The sequence below is a fragment of the Leopardus geoffroyi genome, chromosome B1 (genome assembly GCF_018350155.1).
Source record: "Leopardus geoffroyi isolate Oge1 chromosome B1, O.geoffroyi_Oge1_pat1.0, whole genome shotgun sequence".
Taxonomy (NCBI): domain Eukaryota; kingdom Metazoa; phylum Chordata; class Mammalia; order Carnivora; family Felidae; genus Leopardus; species Leopardus geoffroyi.
Window position 1 is genome coordinate 52,666,345 of NC_059327.1, and position 18,052 is coordinate 52,684,396.

General features: G+C 40.8%; 1 protein-coding gene across 3 annotated transcripts in view; it reads left to right on the forward strand.

The window, feature by feature from the left end:
• The window catches only part of FDFT1 (farnesyl-diphosphate farnesyltransferase 1), a 39,532-nt gene that overhangs the window by 17,430 nt on the left and 4,050 nt on the right, over positions 1-18,052 (forward strand). For all 3 annotated transcript variants that reach the window (XM_045462464.1, XM_045462463.1, XM_045462462.1), the window contains 3 exons: positions 3,068-3,259; positions 10,774-10,950; positions 12,031-12,183. In XM_045462464.1, coding sequence (XP_045318420.1) covers positions 3,068-3,259; positions 10,774-10,950; positions 12,031-12,183 — 522 coding nt within the window. The remainder of the gene's footprint in view (positions 1-3,067; positions 3,260-10,773; positions 10,951-12,030; positions 12,184-18,052) is intronic.

Consider the following 18,052-nt stretch of genomic DNA (forward strand, 5'->3'; position numbering starts at 1 on the left):
TTTAGAAAGAGGGATAAAGTTGTCTACCCGTTCCAGATTTTCTGCTTTTACAACCCATCTGTTTAGTTTGAATGGCTCATCATAAACACTTAATATAGGGGCTTATCCTTGAATACTTGAACTAATCCATGCCCTAGAAGGAGTTTACCAGTAAGTCAGGCCAAAGTAGATAGAACTTGCCCCAGGGGTACAGATGTTAAGCTTCTAAAAGTGTCTCTGACTCGCTGTGATATTTTAGATAAATGGCTAAATTGCTTCATGTAGTATAAAGATATCAGTGGTTTTCATATCTTAAAATTTTTTTTTTTATTATTTTCTCTTTTTCCGTTTCTGAGTACATGTGTATATGTACACACCTTAGTATCTGAATCCTTTCTCCAGTTCCATCTTAACACAAGATTACATTTATTTGTTTATTTATTTATTTATTTATTCATTCATTTATTTAAAGTTTATGTATTTTGAGAGAGAGAGCATGAGGAGGGGAGGGATGGGGGCAGGGAGAGAATCCCAAGCAGGCTCTATGCTGATACCCAGAGGCTCGATCTCACGAACTGTGGGGCTCAATCTTGCAAACTGTGAGCTTATGACCTGAACCGAAATCCAGAGTCAGATGCTTCACGGACTGAGTCATCCAAGTGCCCCTACCCAAGAAGTAGGCATCCCTCAAACTGTTAAATTGTATGTGTGTTTCCTTAGAAACAAAAACAAGTTTAATGAGAAACCAAAGATAGTGACTTTGGATCTTGGGTGTGTTGTGCTGAGGAGTGAGCACCTCTCCAACACCTTACCTTTTTCTTTCCCATCATCTCCTTACAGAATTAACACAGTATGAGATATTCCAAGTTTCTTGACCTCCCTCCCCCAATTCCTATGGCGGTTATAAATGGGTGTGCGTGGGGATTAGCGGTGGGAGACCTCACATGGATGAGGTTATCTTCTTCAGGAGACAGAGTAGCTGGAAAGGGCTATGAGAGCAGATGATGTGGCAGATAAAATTATAATGGCTTTTATTTGGCCTGAGTTTATTCCTGAGCAGCAGCTGAGTAGGATATTAGCCAGGGTAGGAGTAGGGGGCAGGGAGAGAGTGTTTTTCTAGACAAAGTGACTTAATTGACTCTGGGGACTAAAGTAAACATCAGAATACAGGATAGAAGGGACAGGTCTTGCCCATTTTCCATAGGCATGGTGTTTGTGAGCCTTCTTCATCACCCTAGTGGAGGCAAAGACATTTTAATCATCTAATTGTGTATGTATTTTGTATCTTTAATGGTATTTAGGTTGGGATCTCAGAAGAGACACAAACTGCATACATATGCATTGGGTGAGTGTAGGTCCAAAGTCCGGCCTCTTAATCCTTCAGTCGTCAAAACTTGCTGGCAGCGTCTTTGGAACTGCTGGCTTATGCTCTCCAGATGAGCATGCCTGTGACTGCTGCTGGGCTATCAGTTGATCGATTTAAAGTTAAAGCTAAAAAAACTCCTGGCCAAGAATCAGCACTCATTAGCTGCATGGTAACTTCCTTTTCTGCCCTGCAGATCTACACAGGGAACCTAATGATCGGTTGTTGAATACAAGTTCTGATTAGATCAGTACTTTTAATGATTTCCCCCTCTCTCTTTAACTGTGGAGGAGGAGGACTACCTCTATTCTAGGAATATTTCTACCCAAAGAACCATTATCTTAAAATATACTTTTCCTTGGACAGCTCTATGGATGTACTCATGTTTTTAAATTTCTAGTAGTTCTTTAGAAATTTCTTATAGTTTCCCACAGCTCATTTCTGTCTAATTTTAGCATATCTTTACTCTTTCCAGATTCTTCCTTTCCTAGACCGTATTCCGAGTGCATTCTTTTTGCCGTTTCATTGTGCCCCTTGATTGGTCTCTGGCTTTGTGTTACTTTCAACCAAAGACCCTCCTCTGTGGTCTTTCCCTAACGTTTACCCTTCCTAATGTCCTCCCCAGAGTGTACCTTTAACTGCTCTCCACTTCTAAAATTGTCTAATGGACATTTGTTTCATAAGAGTATTGCATTAAGTTGTCTTGCAATACTCTTCTCAGGAGAGGATAGCTTTGACAAGCCACTTTTATGGAGAAAAAGTCTTTGATGATTAAGAATGACGTTTGCCAAGATCTCTTTTGAGGAGAGGCAGTTTTATCGAAATTGTTAAAGCCTGCCTTTAAGCCAGACCACCTGGCTTTGAGTCCCTGGCCTCTGACTTCTCAGATGAGTGATCTTGGACAATTAACTGACTTCTTTTCTGTCCCAGCTTCCTAAAATGGTGGTAATAATAATACATGCCTCAGGGTGCTAGGTGGCTCAGTCGGTTCAGTGTCTGACTTCAGCTTAGGTCATGATTTCACGGTTCGTGAGTTCAAGCCCTGCATTGGGCTCTGCTGTCAGCACAGAGCCTGCTTTGGATCTTCTCTTTCTCTCTCTCTGCCCCTCCCCTGCTCTTCTGTCTTCTCTCAAAAATAAACAAACATTAAAATTTTTTTAAAAATAATACGTGCCTCATAAAGGTGTTTGTGAGGACTGAATATGCAGAGTGCTTAAAACAGTGTCGAGAACATAGTGGTTGTACTTTGTTCTTCTGTATAATGAAGATTTTGAGACACTGCCAGATCTCTAAATGTCTTCAAGATTAAACTCTACTTAGTATTCTAGTTTCTATTAGAATATTCCTAATTCCCTATGGCCTTCACTCTCAATTTTAGATCTCAAAAAGTTTACTGTACTAGTTTATTTTTTCAGTAACCTTTTATTCTAGAAGTAATGCATGTTCACAGTAGCAATACAGAAAATGCAGGTGAAACAAATAAAAACATCTCACCAGCCAGAGATCAGAGATCGCTTTGATTAAATCTTTTGTGCACATCCTTTTTGGATGTTTTTTTATTCCTTATATGTCCATAGTGTATATTTGTGTCTGAATCAAAATGAGATGTTGTACTTTCTGTTTGGAAGCTGTTTTTGTTTTTGCTTTTGTTTTGTAGTTAATGATCTTTACTGTTTTCATGTCAGTAAATACATATTAAAGTACTTTAAAAATAATCTTTTACAGTACTGTCACTATGTCGCCGGGCTAGTGGGAATTGGCCTTTCCCGTCTGTTCTCAGCCTCAGAGTTAGAGGACCCCCTGGTTGGTGAAGATGTAGAATGTGCCAATTCTATGGGCCTGTTTCTGCAGAAAACAAACATCATTCGTGATTATCTGGAAGACCAACGAGAAGGAAGAGAGTTTTGGCCTCAAGAGGTAACAGAGGGGATTTGGGAAAAATAATGTCAAATACTTTTCTGAACACAAAACAAATCTTTTGGTTGCAAGTGATAGAAACATGAATCAAACTGCCTGAGACAACAGAAGAGAGTGTATAAAACAGGTTAAGATTTAGTTTGCTTCAGGGTGGACTGGCCAAATCCACAGGTTCAGTCGTGTGTGTGTGTGTGTGTGTGTGTGTGTGTATGTGTGTGTGGCTTTTCCCCCTTCTTTCTATCTCTTGGACAGGCTTTCTCCCAAGTAGTAGGTGTAACAACCCATGACTCACAACTTATTAGCTTAACAGAAAAGTTCTTAGGAAGGCCTACTTGGTGGGGCTTGGTTCCTGTGCCCATCCCATAATCAGCTGCTGTAGCCAGAGGGCTGAATACTTTGGCCAGACCTGGATTATCTCTGCCCAACACACATAGATGGATTCCCCCCACCCACCCCAGGAAGAAAGATGCTAAATAGACAGAAACTACAGATGTTCATTATAAGAGACCAGAGTTGATCTTTGACTCAATTTTAAAAAAACAGGGAAAGGAAAGACTTGGACGTTGGTTTTATTCAGAAAGAAAACTATAAAATATTTTTCCTTATATATTTTTTTTTAATTTAAGTAATCTCTACACCCAATGTGGGGCTCAGACTCACGACCTCAAGATCAAGAGTCTTCTAACTGAGCCACCCAGGCACCCTGGAAAGCTAGAAAATCTTATAACTACTTCCTACATTTGCCTATTGATTTCCATAAAATGGTTTCCTAAAACCAAGTGGTTTTAAAGTGGAAAAAAAGGTGACAAAGTAGGGAAAATATTTGCAACTTATGCCGCAAATAAAAACTGCTAAAAGTTAAGACCAGTTACCCTATAGGAAAATGGACAAAGAGATGAGAACAGATCAAGGAAAGAAAGATCATTAAACAGCTGAAAAGATGATCAATCTTGCTCCTAATGAGAAAAATTCACATTAAAACTACCCTGGGCTGAGACGCCGTAGTTTGTCAAGCTTCCCAGGGGACTACTGTGCAGGCAGGGTTGGGAAGCAGCTCTTATGCACCCTTCCTTTGACACCAATCCTCAAAGAAGGGGAGAGATTCGTGTGAGGACCTACAGTGAATGAGTCAGTGGCCGCTAGAAGGGATGCCCCAGTCTCCTGGATCCCTGCCAGGGCCTGTCCACCGTATGACGCTGCTTCTCACACAAGCGCATCACCCAAGTGTGGTTCATGAGTACCAGCTCTGCAGTCCTGCACACATTTCATTTCCCTCTTTCTGTAAAATTGAATAGTTTATACCACAGGGTGGTGGTGTGCATGAAGTGAGATAAACTGCAGCGCAGGGTGCTTAATGAATGTCAGTTCAAATAGCCTAACCCAAAAAAGATATAAAAGAATCCTGAGATACTATTTCTTGCATTGGACTGGCAGACAGTCAAAAGTTGGATAGGCCTGAATGAAGCAAGATTGGGGAACCAGGCACTCTTGTGTGGCCGGTGAGTGTATACTGGTAACAGCCCTGAGGCCTGGCAGTTTGGCAAATGACTCATATGGGAGCATATGGATTCAGTGTTGTTTGTAATAGTTACAATTTATTAACAACCCGGATGTCCCTCTACACAGGACTGGTTGAATGAACCTATGGTATATTCACCTGGTGGAGCGCAAGAAGAACTATACTATTACGGAGTAATCTCCAGGCTATATTATTAAATGAAAAAAACAGGTGCACAATACCATAGTTTTGTGTTTTTGTTTTTTACTTTTTATTAAAATTTTAGTTAGTGAACATACAGTGCAGTACTGGTTTCAGTAGAATTTAGTGACTGATCACTTACATACAACACCCAGTGCTCATCACAAGTGCCCTCCTTAGTTCCACCATCACCCATCTAGCCCATCTCCCACCCACCTCCTTCCACCAACATTCCAGTTTGTTCTCAATCATTAAACGTCTCTTGTGGTTTGTTTCCTTTCTTCCCTCCTTTTCCCGTATGTTCATCTGTTTTGTCAAATTCCACATATGCGTGCAATCATATGGTATTTGTCTTTCTCTGACTTATCTCAACAGCAGAGTTTAAATGGAAGGATAAACCAAAAGTAATAAAAGGTTTTCAGTAATCATATTGTGAATATTTTTGTTGAAATACTGAAACTATTACAGAAACTTGGTAACATAAAGTAAATAGGCAATTGTGTTCTTATCAGTCTAAGAACCAAGGTTTTTCAGTCTAAAATACAAGATACAAATAGGAAACAAGTTAAGCAAAACTCCCATAATCCTGAACTGTATTGGAAATATCAGTATGAACTCATGATACAGATTCTTTAAAAACAAAAAAAAGTCTACCTCTGTTTAGCAACAATGACCAAACCAGTAGTAATATGTACCTCTGGTGTTCCAATTTGCTCTTTTAATACCATTTCCCAGTATACGGAACAGTAAGGGCAGAAAATACATAAAAGGAGCTTGAAATATACTGTCATGCCAGAAAGTAAGGGAACTATCAAAGTAAAAAGTACAGGATAAAGAGGCACACAATCCAATTTGAAGGGGCTTTCACTGGCCACATATGGAACACTTCGAGTACCAAAAAAGAATAAAAATGGCAATGGATTAAAACACATCAAATGTGTTTAAATAAAAATGAGCATGCACCTCTTGATGGAAGATGTTGGTGTGCTCTTTTATCAAGAGGCATGTAATGTCTGATCTTTGCCCACTTTTGATGTTAGCAATCAGGCTTCATCCCTAGTTCTGTTAATTTATTAGGGTTGCGAAATAGTATTTTTTTCACAGCTTTATTGAGACAGAGTTCACTTACTATATGCAGTTCATCCTTCTAAAGTTTTTAGTGTTTTTTTAGTATGTTCACAGAGTTGTGCAACAATCACAATTAATTTTAGAACATTTTCATTACCCCAGAAAGAAACCACATGCCTTCGAGCAGTCACGATCTGTTTTCCGCTGATGCCCACTCCCCAGCCCTTGGCAACCAACCATCTTCTTTCTGTCTCTGTACATTGGCCTGTTTTGGACCTTTCGTATAAATGGAATCCTATAATATGTGACCGACTTCTTTCCCTTAGCATGATGCTTTTAAGGTTCATCCAGGAGGTAGTATGTTATCAACACATTATTCCTTCTTAGAGTCAAACAATATTCACTTATATAGATATGCCACATTTTATTTGTTTATCAGTTGAGGAATATTTGGGTTGTTTCCACTTTTTGGCTTTTATTATTTTTTAATGTTTGTTTATTTTTGAGAGAGAGAGAAAGAGCAGGGGAGGGACAGAGAGAGAGGGAGACAGAGGATCTGAAGCGGGCTCTGTGCTGACAGCAGAGAGCCCGATGTGGGGCTTGAACTCATGAACCATGAGATCATGACCTGAGCTGAAGTCGGATGCTCAACCAACTCAGGTGTCCCCACTTTTTGGCTATTATTAATATGCTGTGAACATTTGTATACAAGGTTTTGAGTGGACATGTGTTTCCATTTCTCTTGCATATATATACATATAGCTTGGAGAGGAATTGCTGCTTCATACAGCTACTAACCTTTGAGGAACTGCCAGACTGTTTTCCACAGTGACTACACCCTTGTACCAGTCCTATCAGCAGTAGATGAGGGTTCCAGTTTCTCCACAGCTTTGCCAACAGTTCTCACCTTTTTTTATGTATTGTGTTTAACATCTTTGTTTTTATTGTGGTAAAGTTTATGTAATATAAGATTTACCATTCAAACTATTTTTTAAGTGTATAGTTCTGTACCCTTTAAACAATAACTCCCTACTTCTTCATATTATCTATCTTTTTTTATTATACCCCTCCTCGTGGGTGTGAAGTGGTTTCTCATTGTGGTTTTGATATGCAATCTGACAGCTAATGATGTGGAGCATTTCATGTGGTTGGCCATCTGTATATTTTCTTTGGAGAAATATCTATTCAGGTACTTTTTCTGAAAACTACTAAAATATTTTCAGATATTTTAATGGTATTGTTTGTTTTTATTATTGAGTTGTAAGGGTTCTTTCTATGCTCTGAATACAAGTCCCTTATCAGATACGTGATTTACAAATATCTTCTCCCAGGCTGTGGGTTATCTTCTTCCTTTCTTGATGTCTTTTGGAGCGTAAAAGTTTTTAATTTTGATGAGGTCCAATTTATCTAGTTTTCTCTTTTGTATTGTGCTTATGTAAGAAACCATTGCCTAATCTAAGGTCATGAAGATTTATGCCTATATTTTCTTCTAAGAGTTTTATAGTTTTAGCTCTTAATTGAGTGCTTTGATCCATTTTGAGTTAGTTTTTGTATGTGGTGTGAGGTAGGGGTCCAGCTTATCATTTTGCACAAATGTCCAGCTGTCCCAGTACTATTTGTTGAAAAGATTGTTCTTTCCCCCATTGAATTATTTTAGCACCCCTGTTGAAAATGAGTTGACCCTAAATATGAGGGTTCATTTCAGGACTTTCAATTTTATGCCATAAAATAAGAACTTTTTAATTCTATATTTGTGCCTTCCTTTATTAGCTGGGCTGATTTTATAGGAGATATGTTCTCTCCTTTATTATTTGCTTATTGAGTGGTACAAATCACGTATGGAAGGCAGTACATATATTTGATTCTTTCCTTTACCTAGCTTTTAAGATAATTTTCTGTCACCCTCAGAAGGTGACCAATTAGTTATCTTTTGCTATCATTATAAACTTACAGATTAAAACATATTTGGGTTTAATCGGTTGTAATTATTCTCATTATTAAAGCTTAAAATTTCCCTTCTTTGGTCGGGAATAGATTCAGGTTGGCTTTTGAGTCCTCATGACCCTTAATAGTCTATGATAGCTTCCTTGCCATTTGATACGTGAAGATGTTCTAAACTCATTTTGTACATTTACTGTCTAAGATCTGGACTCCTCCAGCTATTCAAGAAGCTCAGGGAAGACACCTGGGCTAATGGAAAATAATAGCCAACACCACACTTGGGCAGGATAGTCATTGCTCTTGGGGTAGTCCGTGTGTGTGTGTGTGTGTGTGTGTGTGTGTGTGTGTGTCTAGTTTTAAAGCTAAAATACCTTGTAATTTATATTGATAAATTTACAAATACCTTGTAAATTTGTATTGATATTTCCAATTCAAACGCAGGACAATAGAATTGTTATATAATCGCTTCCTCTATATTATATCTCTACCTCATTTTTTCCTCATTGAGATTCATATTTCTCAGGGAAATAAGAGATGCCAGAATTAGTATATGCCATAACTACTCATCTGCTTTTTTTCCACATTACAGATCTTGCAGTCTCTGAATAGTGATACTGACGCTACTACCACCAAATATGCTTACGGACAATAATTCAAAAAAAATTTTTTACATATGATATCCTAATTGCCAATTTTTTATGATTATATTTATATCTGAATCGTCAGATCAGATAGCCATTACCACCGTAATATCTCCCTTTTCTCCTTTATTTTGTCTTGGTTTATGCTCACCACCAGCCTTTATGTTGATGTCTCTAACCGTTTTGGTTGTCTCGAGCTCGTATTCTGGTAGATAGGAAAGAGCCATGAGAATAATAATTCTCCATGTTTATACATATTGAAGATAATTTGTGTCCTTGATATTTGAAAGTCAGTGTTTTCTAGCTATGAAGTTTTTAGCTCATAGTTTTGAGTACCTTAAATGTGTTACTCCCATTTTCTTCTGCTTTTACAGACTGGCTGTTGAAAATCTAATGATCGTTTTCTTTTCCTTGTAAGTTGCGGGTTCTTTTTCTTCTTGGTGGTCGCTCCCTAGACTTATTATCAGTGAAGAAGCCAAAAGGTGCTATCCTAATTCTGTCATCCTTTCTGCATCTATTAGCAGGAAGTTTGGATTTTTTAAAAATGGTAGTGATGGTGGCAGCAGCATGGTTTGGGGATTTTTCTCAAATTCTCAAAAAGAGATGAAACAACTCGACAAAAAAATCCAAACAAACACCCAAAACCCAGCCCGTGGATAACCTGTACAAAGCACCCCCAGGAGCTCCAAGACAAAAGTGGGCACAGGCGAGATGCCAACGCCACAGATAGAACCTGCATGATGGAACAAGACGGGCCAAGTGTCAATAATTGTTGAGGCCGGTGGATGTATACATAGGGGTTTATTAACTATTTTCTCCAAGTTCTGCAGATCTTGTACCATCGTTGATCTAGTACCATCAATCTGAGTGTGTTTAAGGTGCAAATTAAGAATGGATAACAAATTTGACTTTCCATAGAATCTCCTAGTCCTATTAGGCCAGTCATGTATTTGGGGGAGTGCATAAGTTTACAATGAGTGTCATTCTTTGGGCGGCTTAAGAGTTTTCAAAAATGGGGTGCAATGGCTCAGTTGGTTACGTGTCTGACTCTTGATTTCAGCTAAAGTCACGATCTCACGGTTTGTAACTTTAAGCCCCACGTCGGGCTCTGTGCTGACAATATGGAGCCTGCTTGGAATTCTCTTTCTCTCTCTCTCTCTCTCTCCCTCTCCCTCTCCCTCTCCCTCTCCCCCTTCCCTGCTCTCACTTTCTCTCTCAAAATAAATAAATAAACTTAAAAAAAAAAAAATACTTAAAAAAAATGGTTACCAAAGATGAAAGTAAGTTTTATGCTAGCTTCAGAAACTACTTTATTTTTTTTCTGATGTTTAATTTGTGTGTGTGTGTGTGTGTGTGTGTGTGTGTGTGTGTGTGTGTGTGTGTTTTGGAGAATACGAGCAGGGGAGAGGGATTGAAGGAGAGAAAGAGAGACTCTTAAGCAGGTTCCACACTCGGCACAGAGTCCGATTCGGGACTGAATCCCACGATCCTGGGATCATGACCTGAGCCGAAATCAAGAGTCAGACACTGAACCGACTGAGCCACCCGGGTGCCCCTAGAGATTCCTTTAAATATTAACATTAAAAATTGTCAAATCAGTCCCACCATTGGAGTTGAAGATGTTATTTCACTTTTGAGTTACTAAGATCCAAGGAGGTAATGTTCTCATAGTACAGACTTAGCTCATTTTCCCCAAATACGATTGTTTGGCAGCATTCTGAATTCTCGGAATTGGGTACGTAATGTTAATCACTAATTACTTGGAGACCTGACCATCTTCAGAATTTTACTGTTTAGCCTGCAGTATTGTTGTAGCTGGTTTTGTATATATCTGGTTATTTTTTTCAGGAGTAGACTAATGCCTTCTGAATAACATGAGTTTTCTTTATCTGAAGTCATTAAAGTATTGCTGTAGTACATGCTGTACTAACCTTCCTGAAAGGACAATTTCCCAGAAACTTAACTGACTGCCAGGTTGTGATCAGACCCTGACTGGCTGTCACAAATAGCCCCTGTGTGGAGCTTAAAACAGACTTGATCTTGGTGAAAGAGGAGTCCGCAGCTAAGAAAAACTTTACTGTCTATCATAGTTCTTATTCACGAAGATTCTTTCATGTTGCTTGGAAACCTTCTTCCCTTACGCACATGCCGACTTCTTTTTTAAGGTTTGGAGCAAGTATGTTAAGAAGTTGGGTGATTTTGCTAAGCCACAGAATATTGACTCGGCTGTGCAGTGCCTGAACGAACTTATAACCAACGCACTACACCACATCCCAGATGTCATCATGTACCTTTCAAGACTTAGAAACCAAAGTGTGTTTAACTTCTGTGCTATTCCACAGGTATGCAGTGCTGCTGTTCTTGTTGTAGAGGAGAGGTGGAAGCTACAGGCAGTGGTGTGGTGGTGGTGATGGGGGTAGATAGAATGCATTTACTATTTTGGTTTGCTGTATTCGGAATATGGTTCCTTAAAAAGAGGACTCTGGCCTGTTTTCTTTTGCTGGCGAAGAGGCAGACAGTATCTCACCATACCTCCCCTTTGCTCTATGACCACCACCCTCAGCTCATCCTCGCTAGATCCTTATTCTCACAGTTAAATCTAGGGCTTTGGTTTAGATTTATGGGGAGTGCTGGGTAAAATGTAGGTGAAGGTGTTGTCATTACAAAGTCTTAAGCGCCTAGTTTTTGCTGTGCTTTTCCTAGACTCATGAGAACAGAACCTGACCCTATGGACCTAGCCCCTCAATATCCTAGGAGCTTACACTTTTTTTTAAATGCCTTACCAGTTACTTTAATTTCAGTAAATGAAAGTTCTAGGATTTAACTGATTTGGAAACTCGATTTAATCTTTTAATGGCCAATCTTGAATGGTTGTTGGAGCTAAAATCTGTAGGCCTGACATGGGTTTCCGTTTATCCTAGAAATAATACACCTTTGAGCTTGGGAACTATCCCTCCTTCCCATTTGTGCCCTACCCCCTCCTCCATGCTGGTTTTTTTCATGTATGATGGTTATGTTTGTTGTAGGAAAAATAGAAAATTCTTTGCAGATATTATTTTGAGATACATCTTTCAGCTCTATGACTCATTATTCTAGCATAGAAAATGTTGTATTGGCTCGTGTTTGTTTTTTCCAAATAAAAAGTTTTCATGGTCAAACCAAAGAATCATTTAAGACTGCAAAGATCACTTGAGGCTGTTGTTGAGGAAGGGAGGAGTGGGAAAGGTACAAGTTTTGATATGCTTTCTTCATGGGTACTTTTTCTTGGTTAGTTACATCTTAGCTCTTTGGCACTTTCTTATTCTATAGAAGATTTTTTTTTACGTTTTCACAATGGTGATTGCCTATAGTACCATTTCTTTTCTTTCATGAAATGAAATGAATTAGCATTTTCTTTCGTCTCCCCCACCTAATATCTGTAGGTAATGGCCATTGCCACTTTGGCTGCCTGTTACAATAACCAGCAGGTGTTCAAAGGCGTAGTGAAGATCCGAAAAGGACAAGCAGTAACTCTAATGATGGATGCCACCAATATGCCAGCTGTCAAAGCTATAATATACCAGTATATGGAAGAGGTGGGTTTCTATTTAACTACCTGGATAATTTCTAGCTATTTTTTATAGTATTTAAATAATGTCATTGTTTAAATAGTTTATATTTGAATATTAGATGATCCTAACAACTTATTGTGTCATGGTATAAAGAGACAGGACAGGAGTTGGTCTCCTTTATTTGGAAAGTTCGTGTATGCATGAGTTACTGATTGTTCAGAGTTGCACAGCACCCTGGTGAGAGAGTATAAAGGCAGCAAGCCTTTAGGGTGGAGCTCCTAAGCAGAATCATAGGTTTTGAGCTGGAAGCTGATGTTAGAGGCCAGTCAGGCTTTTTGTTTTATGGGTGAGAAAAATGAGGCTAAGTCTTGTGGATGCAAATGCAGTATCTGAGTAGATCTGGGACCCCAGTCCATCCACATTGCCTCACACCCAATCCAGTACTTTCTATGACTTCATAGGCCTCAACTGAGAAACCACAGTAGGGAATTTTGGCAAAGGAAAACCATCAAGTTGCAATGATATCTAATTTTTTTTTCTTTTTTTATAATTCTTTTAATGTTTTTATTTATTATTGAGAGGGAGAGAGAGAGAGAGTGTGCATGCAAGTGGGGGAGGGGCAGAGAGAGAGGGAGACGCAGAATCCGAAGCAGGCTCCAGGCTCTGAGCTGTCAGCACAGAGCTCGACGTGGGGCTCAAACCCACAAACTGCGAGATCATGACCTGAGCTAAACTCGGATGCTTAACCAACTGAGCCACCCAGGCGCCCCGATTTCTAAATTTTCTAATGCAAATCTCATTTCAAGTACCGAAACCATCCTATAAAACAGAACATACTTGTTCAAGTCAAATATCCTTCTGTGGAGGGTATATGACTAGGTTCAAAAAAGCCTTTTCTTTTTTTTTTTTTAATTTTTTTTTCAACGTTTATTTATTTTTGGGACAGAGAGAGACAGAGCATGAACGGGGGAGGGGCAGAGAGAGAGGGAGACACAGAATCGGAAACAGGCTCCAGGCTCTGAGCCATCAGCCCAGAGCCTGACGCGGGGCTCAAACTCACAGGCCGCGAGATCGTGACCTGGCTGAAGTCGGACGCTTAACTGACTGCGCCACCCAGGCGCCCCCAAAAAAGCCTTTTCTTAGAGGCTAAAACTCTAATCACTAGGTCCTAGATCAGTGGTTCCTTTTTTTTTTTTTTTTAATAATGTTTGTTTATTTTTGAGAGAGAGTGTGAGCAGGGGGTGGGCAGAGAGAAAGGGAGACACAGAATCAGAAGCGGGCTCCAGGCTCTGAGCTGTCAGTACAGAGCCTGATGTGGGGCCTGAACCTACAAACCACAAGATCATGACCCAAGCTGAAGTTGGATGCTTAACTGAGCCACCCAGGCGCCCTAGCAGTGGTTCTTAATTGGAGATACTTTAGTACCCCCTTCCCTGCAGGGGACATTTGGCAATGTCTAGAGACTTTTTTTTTTTTTTTTTTTTTTTTTTTGACTGTCACACTAGGGAGGTGAGTGGCTCTGAGATCCTTAGGTATGTTCTTACTGAAGATTGAAATACTACCGAAATACATGAAAACATAATAAGATCTTCCTCCCCCCCCCCCCCCTCCCATGGGTAACTATTGCTGTCAATAGTTTTCTGCCTCCTTCCAGTCCTCTGGCTATGCCTTTACAGGGATGCAATTGGTAATAGTGGTTTCCTCTAAATAGAATTCTGCAAAAACAGTTATTTCCTCTGATTTCTATGGCATATTGCACATTCTCCTTGGAGTTACGCCCTGTCTTCTGACGAGCTTTGGACTTCAGCATTTCTACCAGAGGTACCTGTAGAAGGCATAAGAGAAAACTAAAGAAAATTTTTTTTTTTTTTTTTACGTTTATTTATTTTTGAGACAGAGAGAGACAGAGCATGAACGGGGGAGGGGCAGAGAGAGAGGGAAACACAGAATCAGAAACAGGCCCCAGGCTCTGAGCCATCAGCCCAGAGCCCGACGCGGGGCTCGAACTCACGGACCACGAGATCGTGACCTGGCTGAAGTCGGACGCTTAACCGACTGCGCCACCCAGGCGCCCCAAGAAAATTTTTTTAATCCTAAAATTCTTTTAGTGACTTAAGTGTTCAGCCATTGACCAAAAAATTGCTGCTAATGAGATTTGGGACAGTCTGGTTCACCATATAGCCAGCACTTACTCTGAGCTTATTGTGTGCCTGGCATAGCAACCAAAAAGGTGGGTGCTATTAATATCAAGGAAACTTGAGGCTGGTGCCATAATTTGGACCCAGATCTGGCTGACTTCAGACTATATGCTGTTCACTACAATTCTAAGGGGGTTGGATTATCCTTTCTAAACTGAGTAGTACTTTATTAGGCACTTTTTCTCTGTTTTGTATCAGTTAGAACCTTTTATGTAGTGTGTAGTTCAGAGAATATTTTAGTTTTAATACTGACCACCGATTTCAAAAAACCATTTTTTAAAAATGTTGTTTGCTAGTTCCGTTACTATATTAAAATTCAGATTTTATCTGGTGTTTTCCTTACCCATTGGAATTAAATCCTGGTTGTGATCAACAGTTTGATTTGGGGCATGGGTACCCACACTACAGCTGACTGACCTCCCCGCCCCCACTGCTTTTGTAAATAACTTTTTATTAAAACAGCCACGCCCATTCGCATATGTCTTGTCTGAGGCAGCCTCAAAATACAGTAGCAGAGTTGAGAAGCTGCAACAGAGGGTGATCCACCAAGCTGAAGATAATTTCTGGCCCTTTAAGGAACACTGATTGAGGTCATCAGTTTTTAAAGCTACTCTGGTGAAACCCAGCGTGATTTGGAGGAAACATTAATCCTTGATTTGATTCAGAAAAATTTCAAGTCTTTCAAGTCCAAAGGAATAAAATGTGATAATGGTTTTAATGTCCTCATGAATGAAATTTCAAGTTAAAACTTTTTGAAGACTGCAAGTTGTCTATTTGCTGGTGTCCAGAAATTAACCCTGATCCTACTTCTCACTGACCAAGTCTGTCCTTTGCAGGAAGACTGCAAGTCTTCTGTCAGCTTGGGGAGCCTGGGTGGCTCAGTTGGTTAAGCGTCCGACTTTGGCTCAGGACATGATCTCATGGTTAGATTGAGTTCGAGCCCCACATCGGGCTCTGTGCTGACAGCTCAGATCCTGGAGCCTGCTTTGGATTCTGTGTCTCCCTCTCTCTCTGCCCCTCCCCTGCTTGTGCGCTCGCTCGCTCTCTCTCTCTCTCAAAAATAAACATTATTAAAAAAAAAAAAAAGGTTCTCAGATTAAAAACAAAAAGTTCTGTCAGTTCCCTGGGCTTAACTGGTGGTAACAAGAATGCACTTGCAGGGGTGTGTAAAGGTCTCCTCATGGGACTCTAATATTTAAAGGAGGAGTTAGAGGGACACCGAACCTTCCTGAGGAGGTGGGCACTGCTCTTCCACACCCTCTGTCCTCTGGAGCAGCCTCAGCTGCAAACCAGTCTGGATACCTGTCAGCTGGCGAGAAGCTCAACCAGCTATTTTGGGACAGAAACAAATACTCAGGCAAACGGCCAGAAGCTGTGCCAATGCTTCCTTCTGTGCCAATGCTCACTCCTCGGCGAGGGCAACCTCTCTTAAGCGGGCACACCTTCCCATTTCACGCTACGCTGTGCTTCCTCTAGAGCATCGTCCTGCTCTCCAGGCCCTTTTTGTGCTCACAACTCATAAGTGTTGTGCAGCATCAGCGGCCCTTGGGCACTTGCTAGAGCCTCACCCCTACTCAAACCTGTTGACTCAGAATCTGCCTTTACCAAGATCCCCAGCTGATTCCTGTGAACATAAAGTTTGAAAAGCACTGCTGGGGGCGCCTGGTGACTCGGTTGAGTGTCCGACTCTTGATTTCGGTTCAGGTCATGATCCTTGAGTCCTGCCGGCCTCACTGGTCCAGGATCCTGCTTAAGATTCTCTGTCTCCCCCTCTGCCCCTTCCCCTCTCGTATGCTCGCTCACTCTCTCTCTCTATCTCAAAACAAGAAAAGTACTGCTGTACATCCATCCTTTCCTTCTCCGCTGGCTCTGCCTTTAACCACAGGAGGAAGTACGAGATTATATGTTGTGAACTGTCTCCACTTCTCTGTCCGTCTCTCCTGTGTGAGCCTAACCCCTGCAGGTATGCACTCCTGCTCCCGCCTCTCGCCCCCTCAAGATCCGCCTCCTCTTTATCTAAAGCCCCCTCCTTTTTGGGTCCCTCCTATAGTTTGTATTTGCACTCTGGCCACTCGGCTTCAAAAAGTAAACAGATCAATACTTGGCTTGACTTTGCTCCTCTCTACCTCATCCCCATCCTCCTCTCCCTCACAGTTAAGCTTCTCGAAGGATTCATGTACTTCATGTTATCGATTCCCATTTTTTTCTCAACCCACCTCATCCTAGCTTTTGTTCATTCCTTGTCAGAACTTTTCTTACTGAGGTGATTTAATGACCTTCTAATGACCAGTTTTTGTTTGTTTAAAGTTTATTTATTTATCTTGAGAGAGAGAGTGAGGGCAGAAAGAGAGGAAGAGAGAGAACCCCAAGCAGGCTCTGTGTTATCAGCTCGGAGCCCAACACGGGGCTCAGTTTCCCCAACTGTGAGATCATGACCTGAGCCAAGATCAAGAGTTAGGCGCTGAGCCAACTGAGCCACCAAGGCAGTGCTCTAATGATAAATTTTTTAAAAATTTGACACTGGATCTTTCTCACCTTGAAAGCCTTTCCCTGTCTTGGCTTCTGTGACGCTTACCTCAGGTTTAACCTCTTACCCATCTGTCTCCACCTTTGCCTTTCTGGCTCCTTATCTCCCAGAGTTGTCTTGATTTTCGTTTCTTCTGGCTGCACAAAAGCTTCCTGGCATTCTCTTCTGTGGCCAGGCTGTTTCCTCCACCCCATGCTTTTCACTCCAGACTTGATTATTCCAGTTCAGTCCTTGGTCATAAACCTTTTTTTTTTTGACGTTTATTCAGTTTTTTTATTTTTTTTAAATTTTTTTTTTTTTCAACGTTTATTTATTTTTGGAACAGAGAGAGACAGAGCATGAACGGGGGAGGGGCAGAGAGAGAGGGAGACACAGAATCGGAAACAGGCTCCAGGCTCTGAGCCATCAGCCCAGAGCCTGACGCGGGGCTCGAACTCACGGACCGCGAGATCATGACCTGGCTGAAGTCGGATGCTTAACCGACTGCGCCACCCAGGCGCCCCATGTTTATTCAGTTTTGAGAGAGAGAGAGAGCAAGCAGGGGAGGGTCAAAAAGAGAAGGAGACACAGAATCTGAAGTAGGCTTCAGGCTCTGAGCTGTCAGTACAGAGCCCCATGTGGGGCTTGAACCCACAAACCACGAGATCATGACCTAAGCCTAAGTTGGATGCTCAACTAACTGAACGACCCAGATGCTTCTAAGCCTTTTTTCTTTTTTCTTTTGGTTAATGACATTAGCTGTTCATACTTGTCAGAATTTTGTGTGCATTAGCCTTTGACCAAGCAATTCTAGGACTTTACCTACATAATTAACTAGAAAATATACAGAGATGCTGATTGTAGCATTTTGTCCTCGGTCCTTATTGGGAGGGGGTTGATTATAAATTATAGTGTGTTCACATTACGTAGGTTGTGTTTAAAAGGAATGACCTCTTTTTCTAGGTTCTGGCATTAAGAAATGTCCATAGAAGCTCCTGGCTCAGTTAAGCGTCTGACTCTTGATCTCAGCTCAAGGGTCATGAGTTCAAGCCCCGCATTGGGCTCCACAGTGGTCAAGGAGCTTACCTAAAAAAAGAAAAAAGAAAAAAAAAAAAAAAGAAATATCTATAAAAAATTATGTGAGTGAGACACATAGGTGGCTCAGTCGGTTAAGCATACAACTTCAGCT